This window comes from Haliaeetus leucocephalus, unplaced genomic scaffold (assembly GCF_000737465.1).
Source record: "Haliaeetus leucocephalus isolate CR32 unplaced genomic scaffold, Haliaeetus_leucocephalus-4.0 Scaffold362, whole genome shotgun sequence".
NCBI lineage: Eukaryota > Metazoa > Chordata > Aves > Accipitriformes > Accipitridae > Haliaeetus > Haliaeetus leucocephalus.
In genome coordinates this window covers 6,879,969-6,903,487 of record NW_010972798.1, presented here as the reverse complement: position 1 = coordinate 6,903,487, position 23,519 = coordinate 6,879,969, and the positions used below count along the sequence as shown (strand labels likewise).

At 46.3% G+C, this 23,519-nt stretch overlaps 1 protein-coding gene across 3 annotated transcripts; it reads left to right on the top strand.

The window, feature by feature from the left end:
- The first annotated feature begins 580 nt into the window (after nt 1-580).
- On the top strand, nt 581-22,202 carry EIF2B5 (eukaryotic translation initiation factor 2B, subunit 5 epsilon, 82kDa). 3 transcript variants are annotated; one of them, XR_774699.1, is made up of 17 exons: nt 581-733; nt 2,041-2,165; nt 2,884-3,069; nt 3,164-3,341; nt 4,327-4,407; nt 5,161-5,238; nt 5,319-5,631; nt 6,253-6,398; nt 6,706-6,844; nt 7,465-7,566; nt 8,206-8,313; nt 9,193-9,283; nt 10,055-10,178; nt 15,500-15,625; nt 17,161-17,271; nt 18,344-18,490; nt 22,167-22,202. XR_774699.1 is itself a non-coding variant. In XM_010572992.1 (16 exons), exons 1-16 carry the CDS (start codon nt 581-583, stop codon nt 18,407-18,409), a joined length of 2,127 nt encoding a protein of 708 aa, XP_010571294.1. In that variant the 3' UTR covers nt 18,410-20,147. The 3 variants fall into 3 exon arrangements, 1 of the variants encoding a protein (XP_010571294.1); XR_774698.1 differs by lacking the exon at nt 22,167-22,202 and adding an exon at nt 22,007-22,096; XM_010572992.1 differs by lacking the exon at nt 22,167-22,202 and having other exon boundaries at nt 18,344-20,147.
- Nucleotides 22,203-23,519: the final 1,317 nt, after the last annotated feature.

Below are 23,519 nucleotides of genomic sequence, written 5' to 3'. Positions count from 1 at the left end.
TGGGACATTCAGGCTTTCCCCTCGCCTCCACTGGGTCCTGGCTGTCCCCTGTCATGGCGGGGAGCGCCGCTCTCCCCTCCACCCTCTCCCTCCTCGGGGGCTGCCGGTGAAAAGGCCTCTCTCCCCCCCGCTCCCGAGGCGCAGGCATGTGGGCCGGCAGCGCTGCCGCAGCCCCTGCAAGCGACCGGCTCCCACCGCTCTGCCTGAGGAAGATCCACTTGGCAATGGCGGATCTTCTCCACACAGGTGCCGGCGGACGGGGCGAAAGGCTGGGGAGGCAACGAGGGGCTCCCGAAGCCCTCCTGGAGCTGCCCTCTCCGCCTACCCGCACCCCGGACCCTGCCTTCTGCTAGGCTGGCTGACGCTCAGGGAGCGGGGGCCCCGGCGGGGCCTGCCCGGCTCTCCAGGGACGGACTCCGCTCAACCGGCAGGCCGGGGCCGCAGGGGCGGGGACCGGGGACTGCTGCCAGGCCGCGAAGGGGCGCCGCCGCCCCGCGCTCTTCTGTCCCCGCCGAGCTCCCGTCGCTGCTTCCGGCGCGGACTCGGAAGCGGAAGGGGGGAGCTGAGGCAGCGTGAGGAGATGGCGGCCCGCGGCACGGCGAGGCGGGGGACCGGCGCGGGGGTGGCCCGCGGGCCCGACCCGCAGGAGGAGCCGCCGCCGCCGCTCCAGGCCGTGCTGGTCGCCGACAGCTTCAACCGCCGCTTCTTCCCTATCTCCAAAGACCGGCCGCGGGTGAGAAATTCCCCCCACACACACCCCCTCCCCGCCTGCTGCCGCCTCCCCCGGGCCGGTTCCTCTGGGGCTGCCTGTCCTGTCCCGGCCCGGCCCCGTCCCTGGCGGGGCTGGAGCGGGCAGGCCTCTGACGAAAGGCGGAGTGCTCGCCGGCAGCGAGGGTCGGGCCCGGGGTCGCGGCGTGCCCCGCCGTGCGAGCCCCGGGCTGGGCCGGGGGAAGACGAGGCCCCCCCTAGCCGCTCCCGGCAGGTCCTGGGGTGCTGCCGGGCCCCTGCCTCCTCCCGGGGCTCGGGCAGCCCCCAGCGCCGCGGCTTTTCCCGCTTTCACCCACGCTGTGGAGGCCTCTGACCGGTTCTCATTTGTAAAAGTTTATATCCGCCGCTGGAGAGGCAGCGAGGATCTCGTTGCTGCGTTGGTGCTGTTCGCTCTTCCATATGGCAAGGCAAACTGCACCGTTTGCTTTTAGTCTGTCGCTGATACAGGAGCAGCAGCGGGTTTGGGCAGGCTTGTTTCAGATAGAGGAAAGGAGCAAAGTCTTCGTCCTTGCCAGCAGTAATGGGTAAAAGAATATGGCCAGAAAAGTGGATGGGGAAAGCGCTGTAATTATCCTGATCAGAAGGCTGTATGTTAAAGGAACGAGCACTTCTGGAGAATTTAGGTCTGAACAATTATCTTGCTTCGTTTGCTGATTAAATGTTTGTGGTGGTCATAATTATACACGCGAGCTCAAGCCTGAAACAAAACAGCACCAAAAATGAATTAAAGAGTAGTATGAGATCACTCAGCTGTGAATCAGTAATTTGGTTTAAAAGTGTGGCTTGAATCTCAAGTCAAGAGAATACTCACTTCACTTTAGGTTGGTGGGTTGGGTTTTTTTTTTTCTTGTTTAATTCTGGACAGTCATATTCCTGTGGCTTCATCATTCATGTCTGACAGGTTTTTCTTGAAACAGTTAAAGCCTGAGTCAGGGAATCAGGACTCTGGGATTTTTTTTTTTTTTTCAGTGTCTCTCATTTATCTGAGTCTTCTTAAAGAGTTTTCTGTGTGATAACTTCACTTTTTTTTTTTTTTATGCCTTCCTTTCTGAACTGAGGATCTGCCCCTATAGAAAATCAGAAGCTAGCTCTTACCATTTAGATCAACTCTAAAAATGTTTGATAAAAGGTGGTGGAGCAGTTACTCGTGTTATTTTTCTGGTACTACTGATGATATTATATCCTCAAGTTGGAAGGGGCTGTTGCTGATGTTGAGGTACAGAGCATTTGTTCAGCTATCCATATGTTTTTCATTTTTGGGGTTTTTTTTAGGCTCTTTTACCTATGGCAAATGTGGCCATGATTGACTATACCTTGGAGTTCCTAACAGCAACTGGAGTGGAAGAAACCTTTGTTTTCTGCTGCTGGAAGTCAGCTGAGATAAAAGAGCATTTACAGTAAGAATCTCTTCCTCTTTTTAGTTTTATCACAGAAAGGATTCTTCTGTCCTCCAGCAAGCCTCAAAGGTCTTACTGATCCTTCTGATGAAAACTGTGTGCAAGAGATTCCCTTTCAATGGTTATCTCCTAGCACATCTCAAAAAAGACCATTCCTCCTGTGAAGGAGTGTGGTTGTGCAGTGTATTAAAAGGGTTGAGTGTTTTGGGACTGCAGTTATATTGGCATTTAACTTTTCTTGTCTAAAAGCAGGGGTTTCCTGTGGGTAGCCATGTAAATTAGAGTACCACCCTTTGCGTTATGCTCTGTCTTGGTATGCCATGCAGCATATGGAAACAACTCTCTCAACATCTTTGCCTCTGCATGCTGCAGGTTTGCAAGCTAAAGAGAAGCATGCAGTCTTTTCCCTGCCTGACGTACTGCTTTCTGAGAAAAAAAGTTTGGGTTGTGTGTAACTTTTCCTTCTCCTTTGTCAAAACTTGGCTCGCAGTGGAGTCGGGTTTCCTAAGTTTCCATAAGCAACAGTGTCAAAGTCTAACCCTCTTCAGTTCATCTGCTGTGTGCAGATGAGCATACCTAAGCCTATCGATAATGGGCTCGTAATAGCGTTCTCCCTGCATTCACTTACAGATGCGGCATGCACTGGAGGACTGTGTCCTAGCGTGTTCTTATAGAAATATCCTCTTTATGCCTTCCTGATGTGTTTTTCTCCTTCCAGAAAATCTAAGTGGTGCCGCCACACTTCTCCCAACACGGTGCGCTTTGTGACTTCTGACCTGTACCGCTCCCTTGGTGATGTGCTACGAGACGTTGATGCCAAGTCCCTTGTTCGTTCCGACTTCATTCTCGTCACTGGAGATGTGGTGTCCAATTTCAATATATCGAAAGCCCTGGAAGAGCACAAGTACGTGTTGAAAGAGTGTACGCTTGCCTGGCTTGCTGAGACTGGGCTCTAACTCTCTGAAGAGTGATTTTAAAGCTCTGCCCTTCTTTTTCAGGTTGCGTCGTAAGATGGAAAAGAATGTTTCTGTGATGACGATGATATTCAAGGAGTCCTCACCTGGTCACCATGCCAGGTGCAAAGAGGATGACATTGTTATTGCTATGGACAGTGCCACAAACCGTGTCCTTCACTACCAGAGAACACAGGGGCTGAAACGCTTCCGCTTTCCTATGGTGCGTCTGGAACCTGACAGGTGGAAAAGGGCTGCAGTAGTGAAGCAGCCCACCCCAAGGAGGAGGTCCTCCTTGAGTGAGGGCTGGGGAACTGTGCTTGCTGCTTCTTTTGGAGGAGCAGATGATAGGAAGTAACTCTTGGTAAAGTGGCTTTTTTTTTTCCTTTAACCTTTATTTGAGGCTTGATGATATTGTGCAGGGACACATGTTTGGGATTCATTTCAGAGTATGATGATGGGGCAGACATGTTTCTCACAATTCAGTTTTTGCATTTATTTTATTCCTTTTCTCCATGTGAAACAAAGGAGGGGTGGATGATTTGTACTGTCACAGGGGTTCCCAAATTGGGATGCATATACTGCTATCATACACAAACCATTTTGAAGCGGCACTGAGCCTGGCATGGGGGGTGGAATAACAGCACATGCAAGGGGTAGTACTTCCTATTATCTCTGCCTGTACTCTTCACCTAATAATGTAGTAAATGCTTTGTAAATGTCTATGGAGGCACTTTCTCCAGTGAGATAGATGGATCTTTTTCTTTTTTCAACTTGGAAACCAAAAAGGAAAAACCAAAGCAAAAAACAACAACAAAAAAACAACCCACAGCTGTAGAAATCCGCAGGGCGTATGGAAACTATGAACATCTCTTTTGATTTATTAATGTTCTTTGTACATTTGTAGCTCCAAGCAACTAAGGTAAAGAGCCTCTTGGAGGAAAAGTGGTTGTTCGAAGTACAAGCTGTTTCTTGGAGAGCTGCACTGTGTAAAGATGAGGCCAGTCTCTTCTGACTGACATGCAGCTCTGTGTGTGACCAGGCTGTGCCTGCTAAGCTTGTATTTCAGTGTAGATTGTAGATTCCTCTGATCATCAGAACTTCAGGTAGTTTAATAATTCAATCAATAGTGCCACAGCTTATAGAAGGCTTTTGGGGTTTGGTACTGCATAAGGCACTCAGATCATCTGAATTTTTTCCTCTTTCAGAGTCTGTTCCAGAACTCTATTGAGAACGTTGAGGTGCGCCATGACTTGCTGGATTGTCATATCAGCATCTGCTCTCCGCAGGTGAGTTCTGCCCTTCTGAGGCTCCAAAATTCAATCTGCATTGCTCCCTTTGTCCTGCTGGTGTGCAGGGGGTGCGTTCGGCTTGAGTGTACTAGGTTTTGAAACCAGAACTCTCAGTTGTGCACAGTGACTGAGCTGAGAGATTGAGCGATCAAGTGGCACTGCTCTGTGGACTGTGTGGGTGCTCAGTCTGTATCTGGCATCTGCTGCTCAAGCCCAGGCAGAACTAGACAGTGGATGCATTGGTAGACTGGCTGATTTGGCATAGGATGAAACTGTTCTGGAAAATAAGTGATTTCACTTCCGAGTATAGTAACATCTGTGGAGCAGAGGTGATGGCTATGCTATGGAAAAGTGTCAGTACTTGCAAGCTGGTACTGTGTTAGGGTAACATTCAGGGTTATTCCAGCCTAGGCTCGCTAACGTCTCTTCCACATCTGAAAAAGCTAGTCTACAGGCTTCCTTTGGGAGTGAAACTAAAAGTGAGGCTGTGCAGATTGCTTGGGAATGCTAAAGCACTGTTTTGCCCCTTCTGAAAACCAGAATCTATTCACAGTCTCTGATAGGAGGAGGAGATGGGACGGTCAACACTCCTATGAGGAGGAATCAAAGCTTTATTCAAGGCAAGAGCATCACTTTCCCGTACTGTATAACTCGGCTCTCTGAGAACCACTGAACAGCCTTTAATTATCTGGCTTCCATGACAACATTTTCTGCTAATTATATTATTTCCTTATCTTTTATTCCTGGCAGGTGGCTGAGCTGTTCACAGACAATTTTGACTACCAGACACGAGATGACTTTGTGCGTGGTCTGTTGGTGAATGAGGAGGTAAGGAGAGGGTTGTTACAAGGGAGATCCTATTACCTTGCATTAGAGAATCTTCTGACATGCTCCTGCCTGTCTCCCAGGTCCTGGGGAACCAGATCCATATGCATGTAACAACAGAAGAGTATGGTGCCCATATATGCAACCTGCTAATGTATGAAGCTGTGTGTTCTGACATCATCCGGCGCTGGGTTTATCCTTTGACTCCAGAGATGAACTTCACCGATGACAAGAATCAGAGTTACACCCATTCTAAACACAACATTTACCGAGGGGTGGATGTTAGCCTTGGCCACGGCAGCGTGCTGGAAGAGAACGTACTCATTGGGCAGGGAACCGTCATCGGCAGCAACTGCTCCATAACAAACAGTGTTATTGGGCAGAACTGTAGGATAGGTGAGTACCAGAATGGGGAACATGCATGCCTTGGCAGGCAAGGGCACAGGTTGTTGGGATTTAAAGTGCATTTGGCTCTCAGAGAGGATGATAGGTGGGTACTAATTGACTTCTAATGGGAAGAAAGGAGAAAAGCTTGGTTTTCCAGCAGAGGAAATAGATTAGTTTTCAGGGTACCATAATGATGCTGAAAGGTGGAAGGCAATTCATGCAAGTAAGTCATTTCAGCAGTAGAGAATGCATGACCTTTACTGATTTAGAGTTATCACCCACCAACATCCTGCAAATGAGGGACATCTGTCCCTGTCTTTGTGAGCTGCCTGGTACTCCTTCATCCTAGTCTTGGCTGGAATTTTTTTGTGAGTTGGCTGTATTTGTGCAAAACCAAGATGTCAATTGCTACTGTCAACTTGTTAAGTCTCTGCAGAGAACAAACTTGTCTTTTAGCTTTGGGTAAGAAATGGCCCTAGGCTTCTTAAGGCCAATTTTTACCTTTCATCTAACATTCATCATGCATCAAGGGCATTGGGATTCAGTAAGGTGCTTTCTAGTGGACTCAGCAGTGTGGGAGAGCAGCAAACTGCCTTGCTCAACGTATTTGTGCTTGGTGATGTGTAACAGGTGATAAAGTAATTTTGGACGGAGCTTTTCTCTGGGACAGAGTACACATAGCAGATAACGTGGAGATCTGCCATTCTGTTATCTGCGATGAAGCTGAAGTGAAGGAGAAAGTAAAGCTAAAGCCCCACTGTGTCCTCTCTTCTCAGGTGAGCTGTATTTATGTCTGTTCTGCTTTCTGCCTTTCTTGGTAGGTTACTAGACTTACAGTAGACCATAGCAGAATACAGGGCTGCTCCAAGCCTTTCTGCAGAGGTGGGCGATATGCTACTGCTCCCATCTTTTTCTTCCTTTTGTTTGGCTAGGGTAGTACAGTATGTGATCTAGCAGTGCTGATGTCTTCACTTATACTTGTTAGTATACAGCTTGTCTGGAGCAGCTGTTGTCCATGCTGGTGGAGGTACAAGGGGGCAATCGGGGTATTTCTTCATTAAGGTGTATTGCATATATTTGCAGGTAGTAGTAGGTCCTGGCATCACCCTTTCTGAGGGCACAGTGATCTCTCTGCACCCACCAGATGAGGAGGAAGAGGATGATGACCAGTTCAGTGATGATTCTGGCGTGAACAAGGAGGAAAGCAAAGTGAAACTGAAAGGTATGAGAGTCTCTGGCTCCATGCACTCAGGCTATGCAGAGGGCTTTGCCTTTCATGATCTTTTGGGGTCTTTCCCTCCCCCATTCTAAACTGTACAGTGCCAGGCCGGAGCTTAGTGCTGCATTCAGCTTGGAACATGTATTTTCAGTAGGGCAGGCAAGAATATTTGGCTCAAGTTGGACAGTGAGATGTACCTCAGTACCCCAGTATTAAAATCTTTGGAGAGTCAGCTTTTCTTAGATTAGGAGCCTTGTAAGACACAATAAGCTGAAGTTGGAAGAGATGTTCAGTTCAAGGCAGGTTGCAAGATCTACGTCCTCATACCTGGACTGTGTCCAAGGACTTTGTCCTTGTGAAATACTGTTTCTGTCAGTTTGGGTTTGTTGAGGGATCTAAACACGGTCAGATGAATGTTGCTGCTGTAGGGAGCAGTAAGTCGGTCGCTTATCAAGGCGAGTGAGAAGATAAAAGCTGAAATCCCTATGCATCTGCAGGAATCCCGGCTCCCTCTCATTGAAGGATATTTAGGGGCAGTAATATGCAGGTTATACCGGTCTATTTCAGGTTTGCCTGTAAGCTGATGCAGTATATCTACCTCCTAATAACTGTTTCTTTTTCAGGTTACAATAAAAAGGATGTAGGCTCAGAGGGCAGAGGCTATCTCTGGAAAGCGGATGACAAGAATGAAGAGGATGAAGAAGAGCAGAGGCAAAGCCTATGGGGTGAGGAAAAGTTTAGTGTAGTCACCTGGGGATGGACAGACAGACCTGTGTCAGGGAAACTGTCTGAGTGGGACCCTGGTAATTGTGTTCAGAGTAAGTCCTGGGCTTTGTGAAGCAGATTGGCTCCAGATAACATATGTGTGTGGAGGCAAGGTGAGAGGTGAAAGCAGGTGGTGAACCAGATTCTCTCTCTTCCTGTGCTCGATGTTTATTATATCTTTGACTTATGCTAACACACACAACTGTCTGTGCTGTGAATGGCGCACTATGGGATACCAGGCCCTCCCTTAGAGGGAATATGCTTTGGCTATTCTGGGTACTGCTGGCTTTCTTCCTGCTAGTGACAGTGTCTGCTGACATTGCTCCATTGTGAGTCAGCAGTCTGCGCAAAATGCATTTGCTTCTGTCCCTGTCCTTTGTTGTCTGCCTGCAGACTCTTAAAAAGTCCCATTATCCTAGTGCCAGCTGTAGCATTCCCTCTGCAGCAAATCTAATCATCTGGACCTGTAAGCAGAAGCTTCCTTGCAAGGACAGATAGTTGCTGACTTGGTTGGGAAGTCCGTGGGACACCTGGTACCTCGTGCATATGACAGCTGCAGCTTTTGAGTGTTGAATGCTGTGTCTTCTCTTCTTCATCAGGCCCAGCTATGCATTCAGAGGAAGAGAGCGAGTCGGACAGTGACCTCAGCATGGGCTCTGAGGAGCCAGACAGTCGGGCAGCGTCCCCGCAGCTAGATGATATCAAAGGTGAGAGATGGGCTGTTAAGAAGTATGGTGAGCCTGCAGGTCATGCAGTGAGTGTGAGATTTGTGCTGTATTCTCTAGGTGTATTGGAAAACTTGTAGATGTCTAGAATATGTTTGTTTCCTGACCTCACTTCCTTAATTTCCCCTCTGTTGCTCTTGTGATAACCCAAGGCAGCCAAGGATAAGAAGCTAGACAAAGAACCTCCATCTTTCTCACCCCTGATCACTGGGCCATCATGAAAGCAACCTCCCTGAGTTGTCTGTTTAAATGGCAGCGTCATTGCCTAAACCCAGAGATTGTGTGAAGGTTCAGCAGAGTTTCCCTGTGTAGACGGCTTACTGCTGTAATCATGCTGGAGAATTAAATGTCCTTGTAGGACCTGCCTCTTTTGGCAGATATATTTTGGTGTTCTTTTGTTGTGTTAAGCTTACCTGGATTTGAAAGGTATTCAAGCCAAACTGGGAAAAAAAGTATGCCTTTTTCATGTTAAAATATCTCCCCAAAGGAAATTAAACCAATAAATTTTAGGTTTGAGTTCACGTCTTTAGTTAGGGGAAGATGATGTTTGTCTGAATAGGAAAGGCTAGATTGTGAAAGTATAATAGAAACTCTACTCTTTTAAAAGGTTGCCAAAGTAAATAGCTTGGTACTGGTTTGTGTGGATAGATCAATGGTATCTAGTAGGTCGACTCCTTTATTTGAATTATATTCCACTACTCATAAGTATAGTTGATGTGGGTTTGTGCCAGCTTACAGAGAACAAATAGACATCTGTGTCAGAATGCTTCCTTTAGGGATACAGTTTCTTCAGTAATGAACAGTTTGAAGAATCTATGCTTTTCCCTCTCATGTCTAACTACCTGTCCTTTCCTTCATTAGTTTTCCAGAATGAGGTTCTGGGTACGTTACAGAGGGGTGAAGAAGAAAACATTTCCTGTGACAACCTGGTCCTGGAAATCAACTCCCTCAAGTGAGTTTTCCCTTAGGGATGCTGTCCCTTATGCTGAACAGTTGGGTTTGACAGTGGATCTAGAAAGAAGAGGAGAAACCATGTGAATACCCACGTTCAATTGTTAAACATTAATTTTATCAGTATAGAGCATGAGAAATGCAGATTAGAGATCATGACTGAATGATGACAGGATTTGATGGAGAGCACCATCTGCATCTATAGCATCCTCAGTGGTTAGGCTTTTCCTGCCCCAATTCTTGTAACAAGAGATTGAATTGCTATTAAGTAACTGTGGACTGAAGAGAGCAAGCCAGTTCTTGGCACAGACTGCCTGTAAGTTCATGCAGGGGCTGCTGCTCTGTGCATTGCAATATTCAACCAGCTGCCTGCAGCTGGGGCTGTGCTGTGGTGTGGCTTGTCCACTCTTATTACAGCAGCAAGTCTAGAACGCATAATCAGAGTGCCTTTTACGTAGTATTTCTCCAATACAAACCTGTTTCCCTTCTTTTGCGCAACAGTATTCCTACAGCACTCTAGTAAATGTGAGGGTGCTGTCCCTGCAGCAGCTTGTTCCACTGTGATAGCAGATTTTCAGGACTTGTGGCCTTATGCAGGGCCTGATGCAACGCAAGGTGGTTTTACTGCCTGAATATTTGGAAAACCAAACAAACAAAGAAAAAACAAGTCTGGAAAATGAAAATAATTTTCTGCTGTATCTCTGTGAAGAGGCGTGGTCCGCAGAGATCAGATGGTGTGAAATGTTGGGGGTTTTTGCCTTTTTCCTTGCAGGTATGCATATAACATTGGCCTGAAGGAGATGATGCAGGTGCTCAGTAAAGTGATCCTGGAGTTCCCACTGCAGCAGCTGGATGCAAACCTGGACTCCCAGAACTATTTCTCAGCATTACTTCCTGTGAGTCCTGCTCCATTTGATTCTTCTTTGGGCTTGTCTCCTAGTGTGTAGGAGTCTGTCTGGATGCCCCAGGTAGTTCCTGGCTGAGAAGTCTTTTTGGTTAAGCCTGAAGCCACTTGAACTCCTTGAGTTCATGAGCCTCTTTGTCTTCTAGAGAAGTATAAGTGAACTGAAACTATTGTACCTGCTTGACAGAACTCAGCTGAGACTGTAGATGTGGGGAGCTCTACTTCAGAACCTATGTTTGTTTCTGTTACCTCTGTGTGATAGTGGAAGTGCATCGCTTGTAGAAGAGAAAAGAGAGGGACTGTTAGAGATGTCTTTACAGGCTTGCATTCCAGGAACCCGGTTCCAATCCATCATAAGCCCTGTCCCTGGGGCAGCAGGGAGCGCTCCTCTCCCAATGGGATCCTTTCCAAGATCTTACTTGTCTGCATACTGTAATTGCTGCCAATTTTTTTCCAGCCAAATGCAAAGGCATGATATTGTTGTCTTTGAGCAAAGATGTGCAGTTCTGTTGTATCTCTAAAGAGATGGGTTGTATAATTGGGTGAGAGCAATTTCTGTTTCCTGACTTAAGGGGGACAAAATAGGGTAGGATCTGCTTTAAAAAGCAGGCAGTCTTATCTTAATGGTTTTGTTGATCCAAGCTGAAGCTGTTGTAGTATTTTTGTCTCTTTGCTATAGCCCATTTATGTATTTGAGTTTGCAAACTCTACAGGTTATGAAGGTGCTCTTTCAGAATGAATGGGTCTGACACATGTTTGGGAAGGACTAGTTTAATTTTTTTAGGAGGTGGAGCTAAAGAGGAACACTAGACATCCCATAGTCCTTTCTCTGAGGAAGTATGTGCTTTCAATTGATGGAAAAGGGTGGAAAACTAATTCTTCTTTATGTAGGTGTAAGCATGGCACTTAATTCATCCCCTGGAGGTGTGGAGATGCCTTCTGTAGGAAACATCCATGTGAACTGATCTGTTCATCAGATGGCTTAGTGAGATTTTGCTGTTCACTCTGTTTAAATTCTGCTTGCTTTTGTTCATTTTTCCAGACTGTTTTCTTGAATAGCGTGTCCTGTCCTGGAAAGAGAGAATTGAAGGAGGAGGACTGAAGAAAATGTTAGAGCAGGTGTTAGATTCTAAGCGGAAAGCAGTACTTTTAGACAACAGGTTGTGTGGAGTTGGTAGCTGTGTAGGATGGTTGTGGGTTTTTTTCCAGCTAGGATACAGCATGTCTTTCTGTCTCCCAGAGTGGGCTCCTAATCTAGTATGAGTAGGACAGGAGAGCTTCACTGCAGCACCCAGTCAGAAGAGGTTCTAGTCTGGGATAAAGGATACTATACAAATGCATAATGTTTTGTGTAATTGCCTAGCTGATGCTCATGTTTAACAGCAGAAACAGCAAATCAACTTGCCTTTAGTACAAAGCGATAATAATCTAAATGTAATGTTCGGGGTGACCGTGCCCTGTGTCATGGACAAGTGGAATTTCTCTAGGCAGGGAATTGTGTGGCATGTGCATTTATGAAACACAAATTATCCTTAGATTTATCAAAGAGAGCCAAGTGTCAAATCAGTTGACCATCATGGCAGCCACTTTCTCCAGATGCTCCTTTGTAAAGAACAACCAGGAAGTTTCTTAGATAATCCTTCTCTGGGACAGTTTTGTGCCTCACTGTCTTTACGGTGTGTGGAATTGTGCTGGCGTTCTGTACTGAAATCAGCAGGAAGGCAGTATCCTGGTGAGGTATACTGTTAATGTTCAATTGCACATGTGATGTTAGTCACTGTTACAATAACCCAATATGTTTGAGTTGAGATGTGCCTCTAATGGAGGTAGTGAACGAGCCTTCAAAGACATTAAACAGACATTGATGGTCTTCCTGGACAGCAGCTTTGTGTATTTACCAACAGCGCTTTGAAGAGAAGAGACCGTTTCTTCGGGCAGAACATGCATGTTTGTACAGCACCTGAAACAGTGGCTTTTCTGCAACTTGTGGTTCCATAGTTAGTAAAAAGTACGCTCCATTAATTTACTAATACGTACACCCTGAGAATCCCAAGCATTAGCTTGGTATAGGTTAGTACCTAATGAAAGCATGTAGCTGAAGTGTGTAGCTATGCAGCTAAAGCTGCCTCAGTCAATAGCAGTATTAGGCTGAGATCTGCTTATGATGTTTTACATGTGGCAAAGTGTTATTTTGTATGAGATGGGGATACTTGCATTCTGAGAGTGGTGAATATCAGAAGCCCACTGAACTTTACAGAACTGGTTTATGTTTCTCACTCTCTCTGTAGCTCAACTCTGACTAAGAGATGTTGAAGGAAGATGGGTTGCTTGTGTAAGAGTGATGGTAGAGCGGTCCCAGACACCTCAGGAGGGGAAATTGTAGAAATGCCATAGTTATGATGTATGGTTTGACTTGGAAACCACAGTATGTGCTCTGAAGTGCTGGCCCCTGAGCATGAAGCTCTTAAGTGTTGCAGCAATTTTAGGAAACAAGCATCCGGTAAAGGATATGCCCATGGGTATTCTTCAGATGAAACGTGGAGGCTTGAGAAATAGAGTTGTCCAGTTCGATGTATGTCAGGCATCTTGTTTGGCTCTTGTACAAGTTATAAAGCAGAGGTGGTACAGAAAACCAGACCTTTCCTAGAACTGTAGACATGATTTTAGCAAACGTGGCTGAAGCTGCTGATAAACTGAAGGCTGTGCTTCTGTTGTCACTGAAGCAGCATCAAAAAGGTTATGTAGGTGAGGATGTCTAAAGGGAGCTGGGGGAGGCAATCTAGTTGTTCAATTTGCTGAGCTGGCCAGTGCCTGCACTGCTGCCCAGCAGCTAGCACGTGTGCTGCACCTCTTCAGGTTTCTCTTAGGGAGCCTTACTCTTCTGTAATGTCATGCAAGTGAACACAACATGGGATCACTTATTCAGGGACAAAATGGATCTCTGCTTTCACTGAAACAATTCATGGTGATCAGCACAGATGCTGTTATGGTGTAACAGGTTGTAATTATAGCTTTGTCCCTTGTGCTTCTGTGCTGGAGGTAGGGGTAAAATAGGACTGGTGTTGAGACTGTTCTTCTGGAAGAAGAAAAGTGGATCACAAACCTCTTTGAAGTTGATACAGCATCACTGACCAGATCTGATATAAAATGAATCGTCCTGTCAGAGGAATTTGATTGCTTTTTGCATACTGTAGATTGTTTTGAGGAGTTACCCAGGTAGAGTCAAAGCCTGGAAAGTTATGATATTGTCCATAGGGCTCTTTGTCAGGTATCTTCACATTTTTCAGTCTTTTACTCAATCTAAAATAATTGCAAGCTTCCAATTCCCCAGTTCAGATTTTCATGAAACTCTCAAAACAGCCTCTCCGGTCATACAGGTTCATAAGTGTATTTTTGCTAGGGGCTGTGTGAGGCTGAGCCCTACTTTCCCCATTAGCACCATTTACAGTACAGTGCATGTTCTTGACTTGAGATGGTATACTTTTTCTTCTTTCCCTTTCCCAGAAATAGGCATACTTGATTGAGTCCTGGGGTTGTGAATGTTTATAGCTCTGCTTTCTTTATAAATAACTTGCTTTCAGAAACTCAATAGCTTCTGGTTAGAATTGTGCCCACTTAGGATTTAAAGGCATTAACAGAAAGGTATTACAAAATATTTCTTAGCCTGGAAGGAACTTGCTAGTAGCTTTACTACATTCGAGGTGAATATTTCCAAAGGATAATAAAAATGCAGGAGATGCTTATAGAGGAGGGAAGAGTCTTTAGGATTAAGCATTTTGCTAAAGGCTAAAATACTTTCTGGAAATATGCCATACAACCCTCAGTTTTTTGTTGTGATACCATGATGATTAGGATCATTCTGTGCTGTTACTGTTGTTCCTTGAGCCAGTCAATGTACTACTATACAGATCAGTTTGTTTGTACTAATCCCCTTTGTTTCTGCTTGAGGCATGCAAATTCCAGCATGGTTGCATAGCAAATGTGTCTGAAGAGGTGATGGAGTGTAGTAGTATGGGGTAGTTGAGCACTGTTTCGTAATACAGGCTACCTTTGGTAGTCCACGCTAGCCTGGGTTCTAGCTCTGCTATATGTCCTGGAGTTCTCTGTCTGGCAGGGCTACTGCCTGTTAACAATTGTCCTGGACAGAATAATGCTGATTAACCCTGAATATAGGTGACTCAGAGCTTCTTCATCGCACCCCAAGCCCCTGTGAATTACCTGTTTCCCTTCAAAACAGACCAGATGTGTTCTGTAAGGAGACACTGTTGAAGGCACAGCAAAACAGTGTATCTGTATGGGCATGCCAGGGATGTAGTTGCAGGAATGCCTGCTGTTGAGTTAATCCATTTAAAAAGATGTGGAACTCTGATTTAATTTCCTGCAATGTTTTTGTAAGATGGTCTGGTCACGATGTGGCCAATGAGGAATTTTTGTATCTTATCCTAGTTCTGATACCTTTTAAAACTGTTATGGACAGGGGTCTAAGTATCTTTATTACCTTCTATCCCAGATTCAGGTCATTCTGTGCTGCTTTGCAGAGCTTTCCCTGCTGCTTGCCTTCCAGATATGTACAACAAGTGAAAAAGCTGTGGGGGACTTGGACAGAAATACTGTTTGAAGAGGCAGCACCAAAATCATTAAACTAAAGACTTCATAAAAAATAAGCCTTGGAGGAGAGAACTGAGATCAGCTAATAGTGTAACAACTTCTTGCCCTTCATCCTTCCCACCCATTCCCTGCAGCAGACTCCAGGATCCAAACAAACTTGCAGGCACACGTGTGACTTGCACTTAGGGGCTGCTCCACTGCGTTCCTGTTTTAGGGGTGGCTATTTTGCACTGTCCACTTCTACTCAGCTGGTAATTATCCTGGCACTATCTTCTTCTCTTTTTTTCTTACTTGCTCTTCTGCTTTGAAGGAAAGTTACACTGAAATGTCAGCTGCTCTGTGGGGGGAAGATTTGAGTAGCATGTGTGTACCTCTCCTTATCAGTCTGCTGTGAAGTGATTTTCTTTGAGTACCATATTAAACACATTTATTGTGATAATCTAGTATTCCATCCAGAGAGGCAAAACCAAGAAAGCTAATGGATACCCTCAAAGCTGCTTAGTAAAACCAGGTCCTATCTGCGCATGCGAGACTTAATAGCATCTGTTTCATGGACAGAGTGGGCCAAATATATAAAGTGGTCAGCTGAATGGTTTCTTAAAATGCTTCCCTGGGTCAGTTTCTTAATGCAGCACAGCTGAGAAACAGGGCTGAGTGCACACATCCATCTCATAGCTCAGGAACTCTTCTGTTTTTCCTCTGCAGCTGTTGAAGAACTGGACCCCGTTGTTTAAGAACTACATAAAACGGGCGTCAGATCACTTGAATGCCTTATTTGCCATTGAGGAATTCTTCCTAGAACATGACAGTCTCTGCACGTCGATAGCTAAAGTGAGTATCCACGCCCAACTCTGAGGACCTGTTTTTGCTAGATGCATGGTGAAATGCATCCTGTTTGCATCATAGGCTTGTTTGCTTTAAAGGAGAGAATTTTGGGGTCTCAGTGGAGAGGGTGTATAGAAAATCCATCTATATCAATTGCTTTAAAAAAAAAAAAAAAATTGTATGTCTGCCTGTGCCTCTGAGGGAGCACAGCTGAGGGTAAGTATTAATTACCAGCATGCAGCCTGAAGAGAGCTATTATTTTGCAGCTTCTAACCTAGATGCCCTTGTTGTGTGACCCTGGAAGAGACCAGGCCAGAGGCTTGCTATAGGAAGAGCTTTACTTCATTTATCTCTCTATGGTCCCTGGGATCTAACTGTCAAATGGTTTATCCTACTTTAGAGTGCAAAACAAGCAAAGCTGGTAATAAGGGTGGGATTTCTTATTCAGGCTGAGCTAGTTATGAAACTGGGAATAAAGGGAAGCTGACATGTGTCTTATTACCTATCTCCCCACTTCTGAGACTTTTCAGTATATTCCTCCTTGCCCTCCTCCACAAATATTTTGTCCCTGTGTTCTTTCTGCCCTATCGCACTGAGAGTATTTGACTTGGGTTGCAAGTCTTTCCTTTAGCTGTGTCTCAGGAAGCCCCTGTCACTTTTGGAAGAGCTCTCTTAGAGCCTGTTTAACTCTTGGTTCCTCAAGGAAGAGTAATCCTAACTTTTGCTACCAATGCTTCTGGCTAATGGCAAAGCACTTAAGACTGGAGCCAAAAGCCTTCAGTTTGGTGAGCCAAAATGCCCTTGGATTACAGCAATTGTTTGGCATGTGTCCATTGTTCTAGGGGCCTGGGTTTCCCTGGAGGCTGGGAATTGAAGTGACATTTTATATTTGGAGTTGGCAGCCAGCTTTGTCAGTGCTCTGCTGCAAGGAGACCGACTGCAAAGTGCCTGCTCTGCCTGAGCACAAAGGCACCCTGAGAAAGCATGACTGCATCTTACCCTTGCTGTACTGGGGAGGAGTTTGAGCTGATGAATGACCAATTGCTTTGACACCTGCCATAAGGCACTTTTAAGAGAGAACTGGCAGGAGGAGGGAGCCTGGGGAAGAGCTGGATAGACTCATGCTTTTCTCTGCACATGTCGCTGTTGTGTGTATGTGGGCCTGTGTAAGAGCTGCTTGTTAGATCTGCTTTGGAGATGGGTTTTGGGGTGCTTTAAAAAAAGAGCTTGAGTAACATCTTGAACTGACACCCTCTGTGGCCCTTTGTTGCCCACAGCTCTCTATGTATCCACAGAGCTAAAGCCAATGGGGCTTGAACTTTGACTTATTATGTGTCATAGCATCTAATTGTCAGGAACATAAGGCTTGGTAGGAGAAGCACAGTTATTTTTAACAATAAAAGCAAAATGAAGTAGACTGAGTGCCTTTTGTTGAAGATGGAGCTGGGAGACACAGATTATGTGCAAACTTTGTGCTTGGACATGAGCTAGCCCCAAAAGAGTTTATAAAAAGCCCTGTTGCTCTTTTCTAATTGATGCAGGTGTTGATGACATTTTACCAGCTGGAAATTCTGGAAGAAGATGTAATTCTCAATTGGTTCTCTTTGCGGGACACGTCTGACAAGGGAAAGCAGCTTCGTAAAAACCAGCGGGTAAGTCCCAAAGGTGTTTAAACATGGGGGGTGGGAGTTGGGGGGGCAGGGAGAGACACATACACGCACAACAGCTGCTAAAAGAAAACTTTGAGTGGAGTTCGATGCCACTGTTGCCTTCTGTGGAGCAGCTGCCATTACATGGTAGGCCAGTAACGCACCAGTGCACTGAACACTAAGCAACACAACTTCGTTCTCTAGAACAGACATTTCTGTGCATTCTGCCATAATCATCCTGTTTGGATGAGGAATGGAGGTAGGAAGAGAGGGAGATTGTTCCTAGTGGGCTCTCTGTAGCACGAGGCCAGCATTTTCTGAAGTAGCAGCACAACTTCTCTAAGCCAACACCCATTTGAAATGGGCTTTAGGCCAATGCCCTGCGTGCTGGCCCCATGCAATTCCTTTGAAGCTTTCATTCCTGGCTCACCAGTCCCTTCACATATATTTCTAAGCGTTTGCTGTACTGAGTGGTTTCATTTGGCTTGTGTTGCAAGGAGCATATAAACGTCCCCCCTCCATCAGGCAGAACTTTGTGCTGTAGTTTGGCTGAGCCCTGTTCCAGTCCTCCTCCCTGGATCTGGAAGAGGAGCAGGGGAAAAAAAGCCATCTCTGAAGAACTCCAACTTTGTTTAAAACCTTTGCAAAGTCAGCTCTTAGTATAGGTCAGCAGTGCTTTCAGCTGCTAATTTGAGCCCAGTTAAAAGGTAAAATGAGCTGCCTTCTTTATAGCAATTTCTCAGGGAGTAGGTTTTCCCAGCAGAGTGTTCCTAACATGTCATAGCTAAGGTGTCGTCTCTTCTCCCTCAGGCTCTGAAAAATTCTCAAACTTTTGCTGAGTGTTGTCGGGATTGTCTGACTGGAGGAGTCTCCCTAAGGAATCTAATCAGTCTGGGTTTGTCTGTGGCATCCCAGTTGTTATTAATCTAAACTTTTGTCTCTCTCTCCCTCAATCTGCCTCTGTGTTTCCTAGAAACACTCTTTCTCTTGTGCATGATAGTGGTGCTCACTGACACAGTGTAGTTGTTGGGCATGGTGTCACTTGTTACCCAGTTACATTTCTTTCTCTCTGCAGCTCCAGAAGTTTATCCAGTGGCTGGAGGAGGCAGAGGAAGAGTCGTCTGACGGCGACCAAGACTGATATGGTGGCTCGGCGTGAGAAGAGGCACTCTCACTGCCTTTCTGAGCCGAGTGGGCAGGGCAAGATCAATGCCAGTGCATGGTGTGTAGATGTGGGGCCTGACATGGAAATGACTGACAATCCCATCATTAATTAAGTTGTGTGTTCCCGACTTTGCCACTTCCCTCCCTCCCTCGCTTGCCCGGTGGCACCTTATGTCGGATGGTTGCAGCCCAGTGCAAAAACCATAAGGGAAAAGCAGGAGGTGGTGATACCTAGAATCCCTCTGGGGCCTGGATATGATATACTATAAGCTATCTTTTGGGAGGTCCTTGTTACTAACACAAAGGGAGCAAATAGATGCAAATGCATACAATGCCCTTATAAATCTAACCATCGGGGTCGTGGAAGAATGGTCATACAGCTAAGTTACCTGGAGTGATTGTTGCTTCTGGAGCTAAGGGAACTCCTGCTGAAGAGACACTGGCAAGGTTGGCAAGTAGGAGCATGTGGATTAGGATCTGGAGTGCAGGACTGGGATTCAGGAGTTCCTGTGCCTAGAGAAGATGCAGTTGTCTGAGAATGCCCAAGGCATTTTGCAGCCTAGAAGGCACTTCTGTGATCCTTCCAAAAGGGAAAATCTCTTGCCATCTGCCATGCTAGGATCTAACACAAGGTTGCACAGTAGAGTTGGTAAAACCATGTGTTTCCCCCTTCTGTAGAACGGGGGATAATACGTGCTCAGTTCCCCCTGCGGGGGTTAGCTAATAGTGGATGTGCACTGGCCAGTGAAATGCTGTATGGATCACTGTACATCTTAGATGTGATCTGTCTTCTGTACATCCCCAGCTTAGCAGACATGTTTTAGAGAAGTGTCTGTTTCTTTCTTTATATTTTTTTTTTTTTTTTTATAAAAAGGGAGCAGAGGTGCCTGGCTCCTCCTGCTGCACCAACTATACTTGTGTTTTGCTCTGGAGGCACTGACTCTACCAGCTGCTTTAAGAAGGATGCAGGTTCCGAAGTTCTGCTCCAGTGTGAGAAGGAGCAAATGGTATTTCCTTCAACAGCACGTGCTTTTTGTTTCCACATGATTTCAGTTATACAAGCTTGCTTACTTCATGTCCTTTTATTTATTTGAAAACTTCCCTTCCCTCAGACAGCAGGGAAAGTGCTGCAAACCCACTGTAAAGTTCAGCAGCCACAGAGAACTCGGCATGCAGCAGGGAATGAGCGTGCTTCTGGCACTTTGTTGCCAGCACAGACAATGTGTGGCAGCAATAAGGCCTTTAAGAACAGCTTTCTTGGAAGTGTCACTGTGCTGTGTTCTTCCCTGCTCTCAAAGAACAGCAAAAAAGGCACAGCGAGAATCAGCTTTTGTTCATAGGTGGGTTATTTGTTGGATACGCTGACCTTGCCTCTGCCCCTTCAGGAGGAGCATGGAATAAATCCTGTGCAGGGGGAAATGCACTGGAGCTGCCCACTCAGGATATTTACTTGGCCGTTCCGTGGTGCCACAGTTGTCAGTGAGGGGACAGCATTGGATGCTGGAGACCAGGGATACTGCCTCTTAAAAACTGATGTTCAGGCAGGGTGATCTTGTGCACTCACACTATCAGTTGCCAGGATTGTGCGTAAATGTGCTTTGTTTTCTGACATCACAAACTCAGTCTTGTAAATGTTGGGGAAATAGTTGGTATCTGAATTTTCTGTATCTGCCAATATTTAATTCAGGGAGCAAATAAAAACTATGCTGGTGTTACCGGCTTGTTTGCGTTCTTTGACTTTGAATTATATGTCTCCAGCTGTGGCATGTGCCTGAGCAGGGCTTAACGGGTAAGCTAAATAACTCATTGCTGCTTTTTTCTCAAGAGATTTTAAGCACATAATAGGCAGGTAGGAAATCAGCACAGCATTGAATTGGTATAAATGTTCAGTGATAACTCATGACCTCACTGTTTACAAGTAGAGAACAGTTTATTAAAACTTCGGAACTTAGAATCCTGAAATGGGTGAAGTTTGGTTTTGTACAGGGGTATGTTGCAAAGATGAACCTTAAATCCTATGATACCTGTTATCCTTTGCCATGATGAGAATTATTGGGAATGTTGGCTGTTAGGTACTGCATTGTGCCCTCCTGATGCTGGGGAGTAAGAACTGGCAGAGAGGGGGAAGGACAGCTACAGAGCTCTTGGTAAAACCATTTACAAACCAGCTGCAAGACTTGGTAATTTTAAAATCTCCTTGGACATCTGAAGTATTTTTTTCCTTTTACAATGTAAAGATGGCTTAAAAAATAGGTTTAACATGTAGTTCTGTAAATGGCTCGGTTTTGCCAGAGGCTCTTGAGTCTTTGTGCCAAGTTTTGTTTTTTCCACATTCCTTCCTCCTTTGCTCCATAGTAGCCAACTTCTTCATGGTGCGAGTTGCTTTCTTACCCAGGGGTTAAGATCCAAGGGGATGATGTTGCCATAGGGCCAAATATCCTTCAGGCCTTGGTGGTGTGTGTGTGTGTTGGGGTGGTTTTACAGGTGCCAAGAACAGAGTAGCAAAAAGGAGACAAAATAGGACATGATACTCTCCAAGGTGGAGTTCTGGCATGGTGCAGCATCCTTATGGGCAGGTTAGTGTATACTTCTTAAAGGAGCATTAATTGCATCACTTAAGTATAGCATGGGCTTGATGCTTTCTATTGCTTTCAATCAAGATTTGTATTTGGTTGGAAGACTAGAAATGCCTTTGAGAGCAACCTTGATTGCACAATCGTTGCTATCCATCTTTCTGAGCAATGTAAGCAGTAATTTTTTTTTTTTTTCTAAGGCCATTGTAGTCAACTTGTATGACTTCCCATTTGACATGGATGGATGGATGAATGTCACCTGTATCAAACCTATAACTTCAGTTAACAATAGTGTGCCTTTTCTAAAAGATAATAGTTTTGTGTTGCTTAAAGGTGTAAGTGGTGGAACTCGAGTACATCCACTTCTGCTTTGGGCTGTTCTGAGAGGTACTAAAATGCCTGGAACCTGTTTACCCTGTAAGGAGAAGCAATGCTATCAATGCTGCAATTTTTAAATGTAGATATAGGCCAACAGGCAGGTCCTCATGGACCTAGAGTGCTCAGCACAATCCCCTTCTGCTAATTTCTTTGGCTCTGTGTTCTTAACCTCCATTCATTAAGAGTGAGTCATGCTTCACAAGACCTCTGCAAGCAGTTAAATCAATCTATTGACTGGGTCTATTCAATCACTTGGCCTGTTTTAAAAGAAGAGGCAGCTGTAACAATAAGATTTCATCTCCTACCACCCTGTGGGTGTGTGGCACCCCTCCTCTGGGCTGCATGTTCTCCCTTTGGAGCTCAACACTTCAGAAAATTGCTCTTTTGGTAACAAAGGTGTCTAACACATACGATACGGTTGTGGATGTGCATCCACAACTCTGCTGGGAGGTGGGCAAGAGAGTGGCTCTGTCAGGGGAAGACTATAGTTCTTTCACATGGGCCCAGCTTCTGGGGCAGGGAGGTGTTGCAGAAAGACTTTAAGATAACTCTGTCAGGATTGACACAAGAAGCAGCAGCTTCAGCTAAACTTTTCCATTCCTGACCTGGATTCTTCTTTCCAGGTACACTGGCTTTTACCACAGAGCTCCGAGCATGAGGAAGTGACAATCTTCCAAGAGCTGATGTGGAAACATGGGAGAGCCTCACGCCTCTTACAACTTCTGCTTACCTGAGGTTTTCCCTTGATTTTTTTTTTTTTTTTTTTTTTTAATTTAATGTCAGATTCTTCACCCAGTCTAGCAGTGCTGCCCAGATAATTGCTAGCAACGCCTACAGGATTCTTTCACGCATGAGGAGGCTATTTAGCTCATGCCTGCTCGCCAGCCTGAGGAGCTTGGCTCTGTTCCCTATAAGATCTCTCTGGCTTCTCTTCCTACGGCAGGTGAGTCTGGCGCTGAGGGCTGGTGATCTAGTCTCACACCCTGTGCAGGCCCACGGTGTGGTTCTTCCTCTGCATTTGTTCCTACTAATCCAGGACAGTGCAAGGCGGTTCTTGCCTTTCCTGGTGGTGGGTGTTCCCCAAGCTCCATCCACCCCAGCTTTCCTCTTGGCCACAGCTCCAGGAAACTGCTGATGGAGACGGTTCCTCGGCGCCCCTTGGGTGCTGGCAAGGTGTCCAGAGGGGAAGCCAGCCAGCCTGAGACTGCTGTGGCACAGAGGCAAGTCCTGGGGGCTGGGGTCACGGTGCTGATGACTGTAGGTAAGAGAGTTGATAGGGTCTGGGGAGAGAGAGGATGGGCAAGAAACCACAGAGCCAAGGGGCTGTCGGAGCTGGTCTGTGTGCACAGTTGAAGAGGCCACGGTGTGTGGAAAGGAGGATGGTCATGAAGAACGGAGGAGGGAGTCTGCTTGGTGAGGAAATGAGGCTGGGGAACTTGAAGGGACAGCGCAGTGGCCAGTGCCTGAGTATCAGGGATGTTCGTTGGATGGTGGCAAGGGGTTTGGACGGGAGCCACAGCTGGAGAGAAGCTGGGGTGGGAGGTATTGTGCTCTTCTTGTGCCCCTATGTGGGATGGCCATCAGAGACAGAGTGTGGGGAGTTCAAAGGGATCTGGACATGGGAGGACAGGGTAGAGCAGGATATGCCTCATGTTCTGTAAGCTGTACTCGAGGGGCACGTAGTCGTATGAGGAGCGTGGGGAAGGCTGGGAGGTCTGTGAAGAAGGACCAGGGCTGCAGAGATGGAAGGGGAGGCCTGGGGCGTGTACATGAGAAGCAGTGGAGGTTTTGGGATGCAGGAGCATATGTGGCACAGGAATGACCATGTGTGTGAGGCGGCATCAGTGGGTGTGAGAGGGGATGAAAGCTGAACGGGGCCAGGGACCCTGGGAGGGGTATTTGGGTGCATGCCAGCTAGGACTGGGAATGATGTGGGTGCGTGGGGATACTGGGCTGTATGGAAGGGGACGTGGATGCAGAGTAGAAATCCCAACCCATCCGCAGGCGGTGGGGCTGTGGACGGCCGGGGAGGTGATGAGGGGTGGCATTCCCAGGGAGCACGCACCCAGCGGGGGTGCAGCAGGAGCAGCGGTGGGTGTGTGGCCCTGGGGAGAGAGGGGCGGGTGGGGGTCGGGG

Bases quoted from the DNA above. Each gene is read 5' to 3' on its own strand.
- EIF2B5 (XM_010572992.1), top strand. From the start codon at position 581: ATGGCGGCCCGCGGCACGGCGAGGCGGGGGACCGGCGCGGGGGTGGCC. The intron at 9,284-10,054 runs GTGAGTTTTCCC...TTTTCCTTGCAG, and splicing joins CTGGAAATCAACTCCCTCAA to GTATGCATATAACATTGGCC. The intron at 15,626-17,160 runs GTGAGTATCCAC...TAATTGATGCAG, and splicing joins TCTGCACGTCGATAGCTAAA to GTGTTGATGACATTTTACCA.